At 36.8% G+C, this 19,936-nt stretch overlaps 1 protein-coding gene across 1 annotated transcript; it reads left to right on the top strand.

Moving 5' to 3' along the window:
- Positions 1-726: 726 nt before the first annotated feature.
- LOC121429950 (general transcription factor IIF subunit 2-like) lies at positions 727-15,901 on the top strand. The gene is made up of 7 exons (XM_041627212.1): positions 727-918; positions 9,234-9,307; positions 10,058-10,212; positions 10,907-10,988; positions 13,326-13,425; positions 13,844-13,987; positions 14,945-15,901. The coding sequence occupies exons 1-7, from the start codon at positions 859-861 to the stop codon at positions 15,071-15,073; spliced, it is 744 nt and encodes a 247-aa protein (XP_041483146.1). The 5' UTR covers positions 727-858; the 3' UTR covers positions 15,074-15,901.
- Positions 15,902-19,936: the final 4,035 nt, after the last annotated feature.

Here is a 19,936-nt window from a genome sequence, read left to right as displayed (position 1 = left end):
TAAACAGATAACAAGACAGGAAGTGATGAGAGTGAGAGGGGTGTTATTAAAAGCAAAATGATATAAATTAGAAAACAGAGAGAACAGACGGTGTGAAAGAGGGAGGGGAGCGGCGAAATAAATAAAATAGCATAATAAAGAGAGAATGGGAATTAATGAGTGATAAAAAATAAAACATCCAAAAGATAGAAAGTAAGGTATGTTGATAGACAGACAACTAGATAGGTAGAAGGAAATAAAGATAGATATGGGCCTACAGATTAAAAACATATTTTTGTTTTTCATATGCACTCATTGTAAGGTTTTCTTTTGATTGCGACATCGGCAATATATTACAACGAGTCCCTATACTCTGGAATATGGAGTGTACTCAATAGAAGAAGGAGGGGGAGATGGACGGAAAAGGGAGAACACGAAAGATTGAAAATTTATGGATAGTGAAGACCGAAACCCCCAAACTAATGCTTCCTCAATGGGAAATGAATGGGTTGGACTGATAAGAGAGAGTTTCTCCCATCCTTCAATCCATGTCTATGAAAAAAAAAACATTTAAATTCATTAAATCGATGGCAGCTCGAAGACCAACTTTTTATTTCGGCAAATCTGTAATATGACCCACGACATGACCCATGACGAATATTTGACGCGCCGCGTCTTTCTCATACGGCTCTGCGTCGTTACCCACGCCAATCTGGGCCTTGCAATTTGTTGTATTGCGCCATCTGCGGCGAGGTAGCAGCGATGTATTTATTTCTTGGAGAAAGAGTTGGATAATTTTGCTTATTTACTATTCTGTCGCTGTAGGCCTTGTAAACCAAAGTCCTTTTCTACTTTTATCGTACTACCAAGGTCATCACGATGACGTCCAAGATGGAGCTCGACTTGACTGCTTCTGCACGACCGATTTGGCTGGTCAAGGTAAAAAACTAAATAATCGAGTCAATTTAAAATGGCAGTGTCTCAAAACAAGTCACAAAATGATACTGGTGGGACTGCAGTGACAGTGTACTGCTGGTAATCTTGTTCAAACAATACAAGTGCTACAAATTACAATCCAATCGAGCGCGAACTGAACAATACAGGAACTCATTCTTCCTATCCACTATCATTGAGTGGAATCGCCTGAGTGACGCAGCGCAGTCATCAACTCAACTCTTGTAGTTGATTTCATTGTCTTTCGCTTGGCATGCTTGCTTGGCGACAGCACGGAATTAAATAGACCAAAAGCTTCAGTCTCTGTATTTTGGTTGTTCCGCTGAACTGCGTTGGCTCCACTCACCATACATAGACTGAAAAGCTGCGGGGTCCGTGGCTACAGACAACGTATAGTGAACTAGCGTTTTATAGATCGCGATTTAAAACTGTTTTTTGAGTGAAAATTATGACATACATTATCAGGGAAATACAAACAATTTAAGTAATTGCATACCTTGGACCGGAGATATAAAAAAAAATCCACTGGATGATTGAGAAATCTGTCATCTAAGCCATTTTCTCCTGACCTGACGGTTTATCTTACAAGTTGCCATCTTGAATGACGTCATTATCGCTAATGTCTCGATATATCGCGATTATAACTATTATCGTTTGTCTTCGTGAGTGTATCGTATCGTATTATTGCCTTGCTGGTGGAATGCAATATCGATATCACATTCGTACATTGTTGACGCCCTCTCCGTTCGTTTGTAAATATTTCATAGTTTGGCTGCCATTTCGACCTGTTTTCCTGGGTCGTACTCAACTAAACATCGGTAAAGTATCATTTTCATGCATTTTCATCTATATCGTTTAAATAATCTGAAAATATAAGAATCAAATATTTTGCATAATTAGTTTTCACATCCTTAGATTGTAACTTCGATGTGAAATATTACACCAAAGTTTGGACTCTGGTCGGACAAAGGTGCTGGTGTTATAACGAATGGGAGCCCACACGGACACTTTACCGTCGGTAAATGGGGATTACAGTAAAATGTCAGAAATTGTTGAATAAATCCCCAGAAACGACGGTTATTCCTGTCTAGGAATTAAATTGCCCGATTTGCGTGCTGTCACCAAATTCATATAAAAGACAATGAAATGAAAATGGTGACTTAAACACAGTTGCAAGTTTTTCCCTGTCTTTTCATAACATTTTTCTTGTTTTTTATGAATTCTTGTTTAGAAATGTCGGAAATGAAGTTGACTTGTAGGTATCCCATTTACATGAATTAGGGCTAGGGGGCCTAGATCTTTAAGAAGGAAAGTAGAAATCTCAGGGGCGAAGAAAGTTTCAAGTTGTTTGGCGGTACACAGAGATGAATGGGAAGGAATTCCTGGCTCCGTTGAGAGTAAGCATACAATGATTTTACTCTCTAACTTTAGGAGCCTCCTGGGGCCTGTTTCTCAACACCGTCTAACTTCTTGACTAAATCGGAGATAGTGAGCTACTTGTCCGCTAACCGTTTCACGAAGCCCTCTTTGCCAAGTTCGGGTACAACAACCTCACTAAATATTTATGACAACTCCGAACCTGTCACAACTTCTTTCTTAGTGACGTAGTGGCATCACATGGGTTAGACCAAAAGCTTCAGTCTCTGTATTTTGGTAGTTCCGCTGAACTGCGTTGGCTCCACTCACCATACATAGACTGAAGTGGTTGGGGGTCCGTGGCTACAGACAACGTATAGTGAACTAGCGTTTTATAGATCGCGATTTAAAACTGTTTTGAGCGAAATTTAATGATATACATTCAGGGAAATACAAATAATTTAAGTAATTGCATACCTTGGACCGGATTTATTGAAAAAAAAATCCACTGGATGATTGAGAAATCTGTCATCTAAGCCATTTTCTCCTGACCTGACGGTTTATCTTGCAAGTTGCCATCTTGAATGACGTCATTATCGTTAATGTCTCGATATATCGCGATTATAACTATTATCGTTTGTCTTCGTGAGTGTATCGTATCGTATTATTGCCTTGTAGGTGTGCTGGTGGAATGCAATATCGATATCACATTCGTACATTGTTGACGCCCTCTCCGTTCGTTTGTAAATATTTCATAGTTTGGCTGCCATTTTGACCTGTTTTCCTGTGTCGTACCCAACTAAACATCGGTAAAGTATAATTTTCATGCATTTTCATCTATATCGTTTAAAGAATGTTAAAATAGAATAATTAACTATTTTGAATTTGTATTTAAAATATCCTTAGATTGTAACCTCGATGTGTTATAGAACCTCAAATTTTGGACTCTGGTTGGACAAAAGTGTGGGTGTTATAACAAATGGGAACCCACACGGACACTTTACCGTCAGTGAATGGGGATTACAGTAAAATGTCAGAAATTGTTGAATAAATCCCCAGAAACGATGGTTATTCCTGATTACAGTAAAATGTCAGAAATTGTTGAATAAATCCCCAGAAACGATGGTTATTCCTGATTACAGTAAAATGTCAGAAATTGTTGAATAAATCCCCAGAAACGATGGTTATTCCTGATTACAGTAAAATGTCAGAAATTGTTGAATAAATCCCCAGAAACGATGGTTATTCCTGATTACAGTAAAATGTCAGAAATTGTTGAATAAATCCCCAGAAACGACGGTTATTCCTGATTACAGTAAAATGTCAGAAATTGTTGAATAAATCCCCAGAAACGATGGTCATTCCTGATTACAGTAAAATGTCAGCAATTGTTGAATAAATCCCCAGAAACGATGGTTATTCCTGATTACAGTAAAATGTCAGAAATTGTTGAATAAATCCCCAGAAACGATGGTTATTCCTGATTACAGTAAAATGTCAGAAATTGTTGAATAAATCCCCAGAAACGATGGTTATTCCTGATTACAGTAAAATGTCAGAAATTGTTGAATAAATCCCCAGAAACGATGGTTATTCCTGATTACAGTAAAATGTCAGAAATTGTTGAATAAATCCCCAGAAACGACGGTTATTCCTGATTACAGTAAAATGTCAGAAATTGTTGAATAAATCCCCAGAAACGATGGTTATTCCTGATTACAGTAAAATGTCAGCAATTGTTGAATAAATCCCCAGAAACGATGGTTATTCCTGATTACAGTAAACTGTCAGAAATTGTTGAATAAATCCCCAGAAACGACGGTTATTCCTGATTACAGTAAAATGTCAGAAATTGTTGAATAAATCCCCAGAAACGACGGTTATTCCTGATTACAGTAAAATGTCAGAAATTGTTGAATAAATCCCCAGAAACGATGGTTATTCCTGATTACAGTAAAATGTCAGAAATTGTTGAATAAATCCCCAGAAACGATGGTTATTCCTGATTACAGTAAAATGTCAGAAATTGTTGAATAAATCCCCAGAAACGATGGTTATTCCTGATTACAGTAAAATGTCAGAAATTGTTGAATAAATCCCCAGAAACGACGGTTATTCCTGATTACAGTAAAATGTCAGAAATTGTTGAATAAATCCCCAGAAACGACGGTTATTCCTGATTACAGTAAAATGTCAGAAATTGTTGAATAAATCCCCAGAAACGACGGTTATTCCTGATTACAGTAAAATGTCAGAAATTGTTGAATAAATCCCCAGAAACGACGGTTATTCCTGATTACAGTAAAATGTCAGAAATTGTTGAATAAATCCCCAGAAACGACGGTTATTCCTGATTACAGTAAAATGTCAGAAATTGTTGAATAAATCCCCAGAAACGATGGTTATTCCTGATTACAGTAAAATGTCAGAAATTGTTGAATAAATCCCCAGAAACGATGGTTATTCCTGATTACAGTAAAATGTCAGAAATTGTTGAATAAATCCCCAGAAACGATGGTTATTCCTGATTACAGTAAAATGTCAGAAATTGTTGAATAAATCCCCAGAAACGATGGTTATTCCTGATTACAGTAAAATGTCAGAAATTGTTGAATAAATCCCCAGAAACGACGGTTATTCCTGATTACAGTAAAATGTCAGAAATTGTTGAATAAATCCCCAGAAACGATGGTTATTCCTGATTACAGTAAAATGTCAGAAATTGTTGAATAAATCCCCAGAAACGACGGTTATTCCTGATTACAGTAAAATGTCAGAAATTGTTGAATAAATCCCCAGAAACGATGGTTATTCCTGATTACAGTAAAATGTCAGAAATTGTTGAATAAATCCCCAGAAACGACGGTTATTCCTGATTACAGTAAAATGTCAGAAATTGTTGAATAAATCCCCAGAAACGATGGTTATTCCTGATTACAGTAAAATGTCAGAAATTGTTGAATAAATCCCCAGAAACGACGGTTATTCCTGATTACAGTAAAATGTCAGAAATTGTTGAATAAATCCCCAGAAACGATGGTTATTCCTGATTACAGTAAAATGTCAGAAATTGTTGAATAAATCCCCAGAAACGATGGTTATTCCTGATTACAGTAAAATGTCAGAAATTGTTGAATAAATCCCCAGAAACGATGGTTATTCCTGATTACAGTAAAATGTCAGAAATTGTTGAATAAATCCCCAGAAACGATGGTTATTCCTGATTACAGTAAAATGTCAGAAATTGTTGAATAAATCCCCAGAAACGATGGTTATTCCTGATTACAGTAAAATGTCAGAAATTGTTGAATAAATCCCCAGAAACGACGGTTATTCCTGATTACAGTAAAATGTCAGAAATTGTTGAATAAATCCCCAGAAACGACGGTTATTCCTCATTACAGTAAAATGTCAGAAATTGTTGAATAAATCCACAGAAACGATGGTTATTCCTGATTACAGTAAAATGTCAGAAATTGTTGAATAAATCCCCAGAAACGACGGTTATTCCTGATTACAGTAAAATGTCAGAAATTGTTGAATAAATCCCCAGAAACGACGGTTATTCCTGATTACAGTAAAATGTCAGAAATTGTTGAATAAATCCCCAGAAACGACGGTTATTCCTGATTACAGTAAAATGTCAGAAATTGTTGAATAAATCCCCAGAAACGACGGTTATTCCTGATTACAGTAAAATGTCAGAAATTGTTGAATAAATCCCCAGAAACGATGGTTATTCCTGATTACAGTAAAATGTCAGCAATTGTTGAATAAATCCCCAGAAACGATGGTTATTCCTGATTACAGTAAACTGTCAGAAATTGTTGAATAAATCCCCAGAAACGACGGTTATTCCTGATTACAGTAAAATGTCAGAAATTGTTGAATAAATCCCCAGAAACGATGGTTATTCCTGATTACAGTAAAATGTCAGAAATTGTTGAATAAATCCCCAGAAACGATGGTTATTCCTGATTACAGTAAAATGTCAGAAATTGTTGAATAAATCCCCAGAAACGATGGTTATTCCTGATTACAGTAAAATGTCAGAAATTGTTGAATAAATCCCCAGAAACGATGGTTATTCCTGATTACAGTAAAATGTCAGAAATTGTTGAATAAATCCCCAGAAACGACGGTTATTCCTGATTACAGTAAAATGTCAGAAATTGTTGAATAAATCCCCAGAAACGATGGTTATTCCTGATTACAGTAAAATGTCAGAAATTGTTGAATAAATCCCCAGAAACGACGGTTATTCCTGATTACAGTAAAATGTCAGAAATTGTTGAATAAATCCCCAGAAACGACGGTTATTCCTGATTACAGTAAAATGTCACAAATTGTTGAATAAATCCCCAGAAACGATGGTTATTCCTGATTACAGTAAAATGTCAGAAATTGTTGAATAAATCCCCAGAAACGATGGTTATTCCTGATTACAGTAAAATGTCAGAAATTGTTGAATAAATCCCCAGAAACGACGGTTATTCCTGATTACAGTAAAATGTCAGAAATTGTTGAATAAATCCCCAGAAACGATGGTTATTCCTGATTACAGTAAAATGTCAGAAATTGTTGAATAAATCCCCAGAAACGACGGTTATTCCTGATTACAGTAAAATGTCAGAAATTGTTGAATAAATCCCCAGAAACGATGGTTATTCCTGATTACAGTAAAATGTCAGAAATTGTTGAATAAATCCCCAGAAACGACGGTTATTCCTGATTACAGTAAAATGTCAGAAATTGTTGAATAAATCCCCAGAAACGATGGTTATTCCTGATTACAGTAAAATGTCAGAAATTGTTGAATAAATCCCCAGAAACGACGGTTATTCCTGATTACAGTAAAATGTCAGAAATTGTTGAATAAATCCCCAGAAACGATGGTTATTCCTGATTACAGTAAAATGTCAGAAATTGTTGAATAAATCCCCAGAAACGACGGTTATTCCTGATTACAGTAAAATGTCAGAAATTGTTGAATAAATCCACAGAAACGATGGTTATTCCTGATTACAGTAAAATGTCAGAAATTGTTGAATAAATCCCCAGAAACGATGGTTATTCCTGATTACAGTAAAATGTCAGAAATTGTTGAATAAATCCCCAGAAACGATGGTTATTCCTGATTACAGTAAAATGTCAGAAATTGTTGAATAAATCCCCAGAAACGATGGTTATTCCTGATTACAGTAAAATGTCAGAAATTGTTGAATAAATCCCCAGAAACGACGGTTATTCCTGATTACAGTAAAATGTCAGAAATTGTTGAATAAATCCCCAGAAATGACGGTTATTCCTGATTACAGTAAAATGTCAGAAATTGTTGAATAAATCCCCAGAAACGACGGTTATTCCTGATTACAGTAAAATGTCAGAAATTGTTGAATAAATCCACAGAAACGATGGTTATTCCTGATTACAGTAAAATGTCAGAAATTGTTGAATAAATCCCCAGAAACGACGGTTATTCCTGATTACAGTAAAATGTCAGAAATTGTTGAATAAATCCCCAGAAACGACGGTTATTCCTGATTACAGTAAAATGTCAGAAATTGTTGAATAAATCCCCAGAAACGACGGTTATTCCTGATTACAGTAAAATGTCAGAAATTGTTGAATAAATCCCCAGAAACGACGGTTATTCCTGATTACAGTAAAATGTCAGAAATTGTTGAATAAATCCCCAGAAACGATGGTTATTCCTGATTACAGTAAAATGTCAGAAATTGTTGAATAAATCCCCAGAAACGACGGTTATTCCTGATTACAGTAAAATGTCAGAAATTGTTGAATAAATCCCCAGAAACGACGGTTATTCCTGTCTACACATGGGTAGACTATGACGTGCAAAAGTGCCTAGAAATTCGAAAATTTTAATCTTACGTAATCAATCATAGAGGTTGAAATTACATCACAAAACAAGTGGGATAATGCATTCAATGATAATTGTAATGCAAAGAAACTATAAAAACTGTTGGTAAAACACCACAAAACCACTCATTTTGAAATAGTAAAATAATTTAATCGATAAAGATTCTACCACGTCAGACCATCCATAACTGCGCTCGTATTCAGCGTTTTCAGACCCCTATTACCATTTGGATAAAGTATATCTCTAATTTATGGATAGAATTCGTCAAATCGTATGTTTCGGTATCAAATATTTAAAAAGTTTATGTTAAACTATATTTTGATGATGTTTGGAATCATAAAATACCGTATAATTATCATAATTTTATAAAGAAAACCGTTATGGTTTACTTTCGTAAACTATTAAAATTGAATATCCCGGGGGTACCCATCTCAACGTCCATATGTGATTATTTAGTCATGAAATGAATTATTCATAATTTCATTTTCTCAGCAATTGATTGCTCCAGTCTTCATATTACGGTGAAAAGATGTATTTCCCAATTCATCACAATATTTGCAATTTTTGTCATAATTTATATTTTTGAAAATTATGCTATTTTGTGACTAGGGCTACGTCTCGTCTGCTCTTTTTACCGATAGTATCGATATCAAGGTATTCTAGTTAGGAAGCCTTTAGAGAAACAGGTTTAGTAAGATTGGAACTAACTCCGTGGTTGGTGGATAAAGATATGACTAACTTGTCCATGTGTTGAGAAAAGGGCCCCTGAGTCCTGGCTACAACAGGACTCAAGAGCAGCTTTATTTCATCTTGATTTTATCTTGATCAAGTTGATGTTGTCCAAACTCTCGGACGGTGGTCTATCATTGTCTTTGCTGAAGTTCCGATAGTAGTTTAGTGATTAAAATTCATTTTCGCAATGAAAATCCATAAATGAATAAATGTACTTGATTAATCGTTTTTGTTTAATCAGTTGGAAAGTTTCTTTATCTGATTAATCAACTAATTTCCAAACCCTGTGCAGATATCTATTACAAGATCATGTCTGTTTTGATTGCAGGTTCCAAAATATGTTGCACAGCGGTGGGAAAAATCTGAGAAGAATGGACACATTGGAAAGATACGAGTCGGGAAGTAAGAAGTGCTCTCCATTTCTTCATTAAAATCATACACATCTGCCTCATTTCCTTCAAAATGTTTGTACTGCAAATAACTTTGTAACAGACGGGTCGTGTGGTCCAGTGGTTAGAGCGAATCCCCACTCCCGCATTGTCACCACTTTGATAAAAAGGCCCGAGAGTAATATCTGTCGTCTATAACGTCAGCCATTATGACTTATTAACCTAGACGTAAAAATGTTTCCCAGGTAATTGGTTATATATACCAGTTTGACGTTTACCAGCAAAATGCTGTCCTGTCGAGTTCTTACAGGAGTTACCATAAACAGAAACTTTCTTGGATACCAGGTTCAAACAGGTTTTATTAAAATTTGAACTTTTTTATAGTAATATTTAGCAAATTATAAGTCAGCAACAGCAGTCCTTCAATTTTCCGGAGAATCTGAAAAGTTTTTACTTTTATATTTCAATTCATGGTGACTAGGAAAATGAGGCCCTCATTAAAGGATGGTACATGATTATTTATAAAATCTTTTGAAAGAGGCTGTAACTATCCTTTACCCCCCTCAATTTTAATTGATGCAGATTTATTAATTTTCAACTAGAGTCAATCTGGTAGAAACAGACTAATGAATTTGCACGTAATTGTAAGAATAGTGATTGATTTTATTACTGGCCAGCGAGGCAGTGACTTGTAATCAAAATGAAATTGATCTTAAGTTTCTTGCAACGCCTCCTATTAAAAGCCTCTTTGTTGTCCCAACAGGAAGTTTGGTAAGCCCGATATATCACTGGTCATGGATGAATCGGTAGCGAAAACCAAACTAACCCCGGATGACCCCGATATACCGGCGGAACACAAGATGCAGGTGATGAGCGCCCTCCCTGGGACAATGATGGTCTACTCACAAGGGGCTACAGGTGGGTTCTCAAGGGGGCAGGTTTCATGAGAATGAAGCCTTGTGATCTTGCGAGGGTACTAAGGGCTGAAAATAATCATAAAATAGAGTAAAATTAATTGAAAATCTCCCTCTCTCCTCCTCATAACGTGCATCCAAGTCTAATTTCATCTTTGAGATAGGCTACAGAGCCCTTTGAAGATTTTAGCAGATGATGGTGATGATGATGAGAAAAATGCTGAAAATTTCATCAAAATCTGATTACAGATAGTAAAGTTACTAAATTGTCAAATGTAGCAATATTTTGTGAAAATATTTCAATATGCACATCATTATGAATATTTATTAGCTAGGCTGATGATGACATGCCCCCACATTCATTTTTCCTATGTTATTATGTCATGTGAAATCATAGTTACATGTATTTTGTATTTTCATACAAATGTGTATGATATGTCTTCATTATAATGAAAAAAGTTGCATCTACAAATATCTAATGCATTCAATCAGTTGTCAGTCCAATTTTTTTAATTCTTGGAGGACAAAAATTTAATAAACATCATTTCATATAATAAAATACAAAAGAACAAGTGGGGATGGGACATTCTCAATTTGCTCATTGAATATTCATGAAGACATGCATAGCGCTGGATTTTCAGTGGAGCCGCTCACCCAATTCTCACATGTATCTTTTCTTTTGTTTTTTTTATTGGTAGATAAATTATCTGTGGAAGGAAAGGTTGTTGAGAGATTAGAATGCAGACCAGTCGGAAGTGATTCATACATGATGATGAAAAGGTATGTTTCTGTTTAACCCTTTCAAGTTTGAATTAGCATCAGTGAATTTTGATATGTACCCAGTTTGAATACAGTGAAATCAGTGAATCGAAACCAGTTAAGTAGGAATGAAATTGAAAAGCGGTCTTTATGGACAAGTTCCTGTATTGTACGTTTCAACGGGGGAAATTCATTAAAGGAAAACAGAACTTGTATTCTATAGACAGAAGGTCAATAAATGGATTTTACTATTATTGGAATTTTCATTCACCATTCCACCCCCACCCCCCAAAAAAAATAAATCAATGTAAAAAATGAAAAATTGATAAATACATTTAAATAAATCAAAATTAACTTAATTGAGGGGCTAAGGCTGATTCACCCCCTTAATGTAAAAGGTTGCCATTATAAGTGGCTTATTTAGAGTCAATAAAGAAGAAAGTGTGGCATGAGGAGAGGGATAGAACTGTAAATTATTATTGGTAGACCAATGGTGTTATTTATATACAAGTAGCAAAAATATTTTAAATTGAATTTTCAATGTTGTCTTTGATGTTCCAATAGTAATTAAACTACTTATTTTAGTGATTTTCCTATTCAAGCAGGCCTGCCAACTTCTCCGGGTTTTCCGGAGTTTCTCCGTTTTTCAGAATTTATAGCGGCCCAAAAGCGGAGAACTCCGTTTTCTTTGTATTTCAGATGATTTTCTTTTTTCTTTGGGAAATGACGCACTTTCCGTCTGCCTACGGCTCTCTTTCTCTCTCCCTCTCTCTGAGTCCTCTCAATGCTACATTTACGTACGTACGCAAGTGTGTCGGATCCATAGAGTTTACGTATTTAACTCTATGGTCGGATCGTACCTATATACCGTGCGTAACGTTAATTAAACGCATGCACTACGCGCGTGTACGTGGAGTTCAGAGTTCAATGGATAAGAACGCGTGATGGGCCTGTGCTCCGTGTGTGCATATACGAAGCGCAACAAGCCACGGCCAGCGCGCTATTTATCCGACAGCGATCGTGTGTATTGACATTGGACAGTTCGCCCGCGATCGCGAGGATTCATAGCGCGTGTAGTGCGAATGTAACTCTATGCATACGATGCAGCGCAGCGCTTGCGTGCCTCCGCTACTATACTACTACCGTTCTGGAATACCGTGTGGGAAATGGATTGTTTCGCCAGCTGAGGGTTTAGAAACGGTAACATTTTAAACTAACATTTCGTCCTGATATTTTTATATGTGCTTTGTGCTTAGTGAGCTAAATGCTTTGGATTTTACAAGTCTGCCGTTTCAGTGCCGATTCTTGCAAACTTTTAGACCCCTGCTGTATTTTTTTTAGTCTGTTAAAGGCACACAGAGACTCCCTCCTAATCCTAGACAAAACAATGAAAGCAGTTCTGCTAATTTTTCATAGCAACAGTGACCGTGAAAGAGTATTTTCCATCGTGGTAAAGAACAAAACTAAACAGAGAGCAAGCCTGAGCACAAGAACATTAAGTTCTCTGATGGTACATAAATTGGCTATGGAGAGTAGAAAGAAACTATGCCATACTTGTACTTAAGAGAGGTAATACATGGTGCCAAAAAAGCCACTTATGAAAGGCTCCAGAGAAAGGACAAGGCATAAAAAGCTCAAGAAGGGCTCCAGAAGGCTTGTTTTTTTCAAGGTGAAATTTCCTAAATGTCCTCCAGCTTCAAGAAAGGCTCCAGAGAAAGGACAAGGCATAAAAAGCTCAAGAAGGGCTCCAGAAGGCTTGTTTTTAAGGTGAAATTTCCTAAATGTCCTCCAGCTTCAAGGGGGCTCCGCCCCCTTGCACCCTCGCCGGGGCCTTGCCCCTGGAGGCCTGGACCCCACAAGGGGCCCTAAGCGGGCCCCTTGACCCCCGCCGTTGGGAGTTCGGCTTTCTGCGCGATTCGTGGACTCCTTTTTTCCTTTTTCAAATGTTGGCAGGTCTGTTCAAATACTGGTACAAAAGCCTTTATCTACCGTCCTATCTGATAACCAATTAAAGCTCAGGAAATCTTTCATGTAATTTCTTCATGTTAGATTCCGTTTCCCTTTGTTTGATTGTGTTTTATATTTATTCCTGTATTCCTTCATTATAGATAAGAGAGGAAAAATATAATTCAAGCATATATTCAGTGCTACTTTAATTTTCATCCATGCAGTGTATGGCTAATAGTTCTCTTCCATAAACTTCTTTATTGAATTTATTATTTGGTTGAATTCTGTTATACCTTTACTAAAATATTTTCAATTACTCGATATTGAATTGTTTCAATAATATTGAATTGTTCCCATTCGATGTATTCTTACTTATCTTTTGTTCTTTTCTTGAATGAAATGACCTTACAGGAAGCAAATAGAGCTGGCACACAAGCCCACCAAGGTCACACAACAAATCAAAGTTAGGCATGTCAATGCATACAAGCCTATTGCTAGACATAAAAACCTTGTAAGTATATATTAATTATCTTGCAATTTAATCCTTACACATTTATAATTGATTTTTTTTTATTGAGAGAATCAAATGAATACTAGAAGCATGGCATGTACATATTGTCATAATTTCACTGAGAATGAAGGTATATAGAGAATGTAGGGTCTGATATCCAGAAACTTATGACATTTGTTAACATTAGAAAGATCTTTTACAAATTCCTGAACTTTGTAAATTTGTTGTATTAAAATTGCTCATATACAGTAGGCCCTATGTATAGAGTTAAAAAAAAATACACCAAACAAGAAAAAAATGAATTCGTGCAGACACTGCCAAGATTTCTGTGGTAGAAAAAACATCTTTTGATTTTGATTTTTAGTTCTTTCATTGAAGTTAATTCAACCTTTTAAACCCTTTCCTCTTCCTTTTTCAGGCTGAGTATGAGAAAAAGAAGAAGGAAGAAGGGAAGAAGCCCCGTCTGGAGAAGGAGAAGTTGATGGACATCTTGTTCTCTGCGTTTGAGAATCACCAGTTCTACCAGCTAAAGGATTTATCTAGGATAACACAACAACCTGTGGTGAGTAAAGAATTGAAAACATTTAAAGGGAAAATCCACGGGAAGAAGGTTCAATAAAAGTAAAATATAGAGATATTAAATGATAATTTATATTTATTTAACGTCTAATACAATGTTTCTCTAAGTACTGCTTACTACTTCCCTGACTGTAGCACAGCTACCTAGATCAGGGCCTCAAGTATTCAAGAATTTCCTTCCTACCGGCTACCCACCTGGGTGGAGAGTGGCAAATGTACATAAGTGCCTTTCCAAAAGACGCAAGTATTGCGGTGGGATTTGAATCCATGGCTCATAGTTCAGAGACACAAATAATTATTTGTTTAATGTAGGAAATAATAATAATCAAAGACTAACAGCGTTTTTTAAAGTTATTATGTCTCGCCTGCTATAATTGTTTCATGATTTCTTTAGGGATTTACCACATGGGATTATGTACGGTTTTGAAAATGCAATGTCTTTTAGATCTTGCAATGGTGTTAGCATAAATTCCACTGTGTGTATTTGAGAATCCATCTACGGATAACTTTGCATAATTTTAATCTTTTGGGACCACAAAAATCTGTTTGACTTTGTAAATAATTGATTTAGATGAGTTATGGAACATATTTTTAGACTTTTGGAAGTTGACTACTTTCATAACAGGTCATGTGGTCCAGTGGTTAGAGCATTTGACTCATAATCGCAAGGTTGTGAGTTCGAATCCCAACTATGCCATTGTCTCCACTTTGATAAAAAGGCCCAAGAGTGATATCTGTCGTCTGTTACGTCAGCCACTATGACTGATAAACCTAGACGTAAAATGTTTCCAATGTAATTGGTTATTACCAGCTTGGCGTTTACCAGCAAAAATGCTGTCCGGCCGAGTTCCTACGGGAGTTACCACAAACAGAAACAGGCGAGTTTACTGTAGTTTCTTCTTATTATTATTATTTCTTGTTGTGGCTTGATTTGTTGCAGCCATTCCTGAAGGAGGTCTTGCAAGAGATCGGCATCTACCACCAGCGGCAGCCACACAAGTACATGTGGGAGCTCAAACCAGAGTATCGGCATTACAAGTCACAGGATAATGAAATGGACACCTCCTAGCATTTTCTTGATGACGAACTGTGAACACGGACTCGAACTGATGAATAGATCGCTATCATTCTCAGCCTTCAAATTGGCAGTGTGGGACTAGTGAAGGAAAAAAAAATATTTTAAGATGTTCTCACCAAGTAGGTTACTTTTATTATCCTTAGAAAAGGATAACGAGATGGACGCCTAGCATTTTCTTGATGGAAAATAGCGAACACGGACTCAAATTAAAAAATAGACCACTATCATTCTCAGCCAGCAAATTGGCAAATTTAGACTGGTGTGGAAAGAAAAATATTTAAAGGTCCTATGAAATACAGCAAAGATGCTGACTTATTCGTTAGCTTAGTGGTTACTAATTACGATTCCATCAAAATTTTACCCGAAAAAGCATCCCACATCAGGTTCTAAGGCAGTTTTATATTGAAAATTGAGCCAAATTCGCCCCGCCCACAAAAATTCGGCCAGATTTGGTTTTGTATATATCATGTGACAATTATTACGTCAGGGAAGGAAGCTGCTCAGTGTTGTTGACGTTTGGAGCGTGAAGTGCCTATTGTGGTTGCACGTGTGGATCCAAAGTAAATAAATTGAATTGCTGGAATAATGTTCAGAACCTGAATCTTCAAAGTCTGAAGAATCAGACACACCTGATGACGATGCTGCAGCCATGATCAAAACCTCATAAAAATCTAAAAAAATCTGTTAAGGATGAGCTTGCTTGGTCGAAACAGCAACTACACAAGGAACGTGTACAATAACTAGGGGTCCGGCTGCACAGCTGGGAAAGCCTTCCTTCGATGACGTCACAATGATTGACAGGTCGATCGGTCGGACACTTTCGAAAATTTTAGTGGGCGTTCCCGTTGAAGTTCATTTCCATGGAATAACTCAACACCGGTTCCCCGTACACAGGAACCAATGGCAAATTTGTATTTTTCAAGTAAAGCTACCTAATAATAGATATGTATCTAGAATAAGATGGAATTGGTGTCATAGGACCTTTAAGATGATATAGCCAAGTTGGATAATATTACCATCCTCTTAAACGGGAAAATGAAATAGAAACCTTCAAACATTTGGAGCGTGTGGAGCGTAGTGGCCCAGTGGATTAGTCTCGGGACTTTGAAACAGAGGGTTGTGGGTTCGAATCCCAGCCATGGCGTAATTTCCCTCAGCAAGAAACTGATCCACAATGTGCTGCACTCAACCCAGTTGAGGTAAATGGGTAGGAAGTAATTCCTCAAGAAGCTGTGTGCGCTCTGAATGCCTAGCTTAGCCAGGTAATATGTATAGGAGCACCCTGAGCACCTAACAAGGTGGATATGTGCGCAATATAAATACCCTATATTATTATTTCTTTGTGGAAAACTATGTACAATAGACTGGGAAGTGAAAAATGGAAACATGCGATTACCATGTTGGTCATATATTGGCTGATAGCAAAGAGTTATGTGGATCATTTTTATTTTGAGCTAAAAACTTGCAATATAACTTCAATCTGAGGACTGAAAAGGGAATTCATTTGTATGTTATGTGGGGAGTCTAAATTTTGTATAGTATCCAACTTTGTAACACGTGCTGATCAGGTAAAGTGAAATGATTCATTATTTTGTGAATCATTACCATTATCCACTGAGCCACAACACATGTACATGTGAGACTTTTCTGAAGTGTCTCTGTTTTCCAGGTCATATGAAAGGTTGTAATGCTCTCAAATTATCGTGGATTGAGCAGTTCATGGAGTGAAGAAAGAATTGAGAAAAAAATTATGGGGGTCGGACCTTTGGTGGTGATTTTTACCCGATTGCTAAGAAAGAATGAATGCTTGTAAGCAAGCAGAGGACCGACGGCTTAAGGTCCTCTCCGAAGGACCTGGTACTGAGGATTAATGCCTTACCAAAGGGCAATAGCGCACCAAGTGGGAATCGAACCCGGGTCACCGGGATACGAATCCCCCGCTCTACCGACTGAGCTATCGCTCCTCCTTTAAAAAGGTTGAAAGTTATATGGAAATTCCCATTTGCAAAATACAATTGATTTTCAGGAATTGAACTTTTTTTGTTCAGATTCATACCTGTCAAGTGTTCCTGTGAAATAGGAACATACCTATTTTGGTGAAGAGAAAATAGCCATTTCAACCTGTGTGTTTCAATATGTACATGTATTTCTGTGAAATGTAGAAAATGTTCCTTTTCCAGGACTTTCTTAGTAATCTGTTCATATTTCTTGGCTATTAAGGCCGGCAGGTATGCAGATCGTTTTGTGCCAAGGCTAGAATTCTGATTCAATTTTGTCATTTTACTTTTCCATCCGTTGAAAATATGGTTTCCCCCAACATGATAGTGAAATCAAGAGCAGATACAGGGAGTGTGGGAGGTGTCGGAGCAAATGGAATGTGTCCCCCTTTATTTTTTAACTGGTATCGTGCCTCCCTTTTCTGATAACAGTTAACGTGTCTTAGCAACCACCTGTCTATCTTAAAAACCCGCCTTTAGTAGCCACCAAAATTGTCTACCAATTGAAAGGAATGTGTTAAAGAAGAACCCGTCTATAAAGGACACCTGTTTATACAGGCCACTTTTTCTGTTTCCAATGGATGGCCTCAACAGGTGGGTTTGACAGTAATTCTCTCTTTTTTTGTAGTGATTACCAAGATATTCCAAAGGAATTAACAATTTTTTTGCTTCTCCATATTACATATTGGGTTCTGCGGTTTCAGCCCCTTCTGGGCTCCGTAACACAAAGGTTTGCGATTAATCGCTAAATGGCAATGGCCAATCAAGATCATTGTTGCATGCGCATTTTGTTCAAAAGACTGACCTGTTACCAATCAGAATTGGTCTTTCAAATTAGCGATTCATCGAAAACCTTTGTGTTGCGGAGCCCTACATGGTCTTACTACAAACTGCTGATTTTGTGGATCAGTTGAACATCATCAACAAAATATTGAGCGATGATTGCTTGAATTTTCTTACTCTAAAAGGAATGTTTTGTATATGACAATGTGTATTAAATTAAGGATCGACAGCACTCGATATATATAACCTAGCAAGAATGAGTTAAAACTGATTATTTCAGTGTGTACTTGTATACCGGTATATATCAGTTGAAATTTGTCGTACAGGCGTCCTGTTTTTTAAATACTTGCAACTATGGTGCAGTTTGTCATAATTGTGACTATCATGGTAACCTTGATTATGATTGGGTTCTGACACAGCTGAGCATGTTGCATCTGTGTCCCGTGGCATATTACACAAATATACCAGGCTGTAATAATTCCCTCTATGCTTTCCAAACAAAGGCCATATATTTGTTTTATGTCCCACTTTAGTAAGTTGGAGCAATAGATCTTGATATTCTAGTTCTTGAACTCATAATTCATCCATTTTTAATCTAAACCAAATATAGATAACCCGCTGTGCTGATTGACCTACTTTTCCTGAGCCCACACACACGGCGCGCAGAACGCGGACTAGTTGCTGCGCCCTCGTGATCTGTGACGGTAATGATGGAATGCACGTAGTGAACTATTCCATCATTGACGTCATGGAATAGTAAATTTTTTTCAGTGGGCGTTTCATTTTCAACATCGTCGCAAAATAGTGAGAAAATGTTTGATTACATGATGCTATTTAAACCAATCTGCACACAGGATTTAATTCATGTACATGTAGGATATAAAAGGTACTATTTTAGTAACTTTGCAATCCAATGGTAACAATGCTCATCAGCCAATCAAAATCAAGGATTCCATGAAAGATACCATTGGATGGAAAGTTACCATAATATTAACTTTTAAGCAAAGGGGCGCTGATTTGGTAGTTACTGTAATGGCAAAGTTTCCAGTGTGACTGGCGGGCAATGACAGTACTGTATTTTCACATTTCCCTTCTAAACTAAAGCAAGAGTCCATTCAAGTATTCATCATTCTTTTATTCCATTTTATTGTCTGTATCATACATTAACATAATACACCCGTGTCCATTTGACCACCCAATATACGTACAACTTACAAAGTATAGTTGCTTTCTCATTTGCATGTTGATGAATATTCATATATTGCAGCTTGTAATGGAATATTTTCATCAATATTATAGAATGGGACTCATTGCATTGCATTGCAATAGGAACATACCTATTTTGGTGAAGAGAAAATAGCCATTTCAACCTGTGTGTTTCAATATGTACATGTATTTCTGTGAAATGTAGAAAATGTTCCTTTTCCAGGACTTTCTTAGTAATCTGTTCATATTTCTTGGCTATTAAGGCCGGCAGGTATGCAGATCGTTTTGTGCCAAGGCTAGAATTCTGATTCAATTTTGTCATTTTACTTTTCCATCCGTTGAAAATATGGTTTCCCCCAACATGATAGTGAAATCAAGAGCAGATACAGGGAGTGTGGGAGGTGTCGGAGCAAATGGATTGTGTCCCCTTTTATTGTTTAAAACTGGTATCGTGCCTCCCTTTTCTGATAACAGTTAACGTGTCTTAGCAACCACCTGTCTATCTTAAAAACCTGCCTTTAGTGGCCACCAAAATTGTCTACCAATTGAAAGGAATGTGTTAAAGAAGAACCTGTCTATAAAGGACACCTGTTTACACGGGCCACTTTTTCTGTTCCCAATGGGTGGCCACGGCAGATGGGTTCCACTGTAATTCTCATTTTTTGTAGCGATTACCCATCAAGATATTTCAAAGAAATAAACAATTTTTTTGTATCTCCATATTACATATTGGGTTCTGCGGTTTCAGCCCCTTCTGGGCTCCGTAACACAAAGGTTTGTGATTAATCGCTAAATGGCAATGGCCAATCAAGATCATTGTTGCATGCGCATTTTGTTCAAAAGACTGACCCGTTACCAATCAGAATTG

The sequence above is a fragment of the Lytechinus variegatus genome, chromosome 16 (genome assembly GCF_018143015.1).
Source record: "Lytechinus variegatus isolate NC3 chromosome 16, Lvar_3.0, whole genome shotgun sequence".
Lineage (NCBI taxonomy): Eukaryota > Metazoa > Echinodermata > Echinoidea > Temnopleuroida > Toxopneustidae > Lytechinus > Lytechinus variegatus.
Note: the sequence above shows the minus strand (reverse complement) of the source record. Positions and strands in the feature narration are given on the sequence as shown.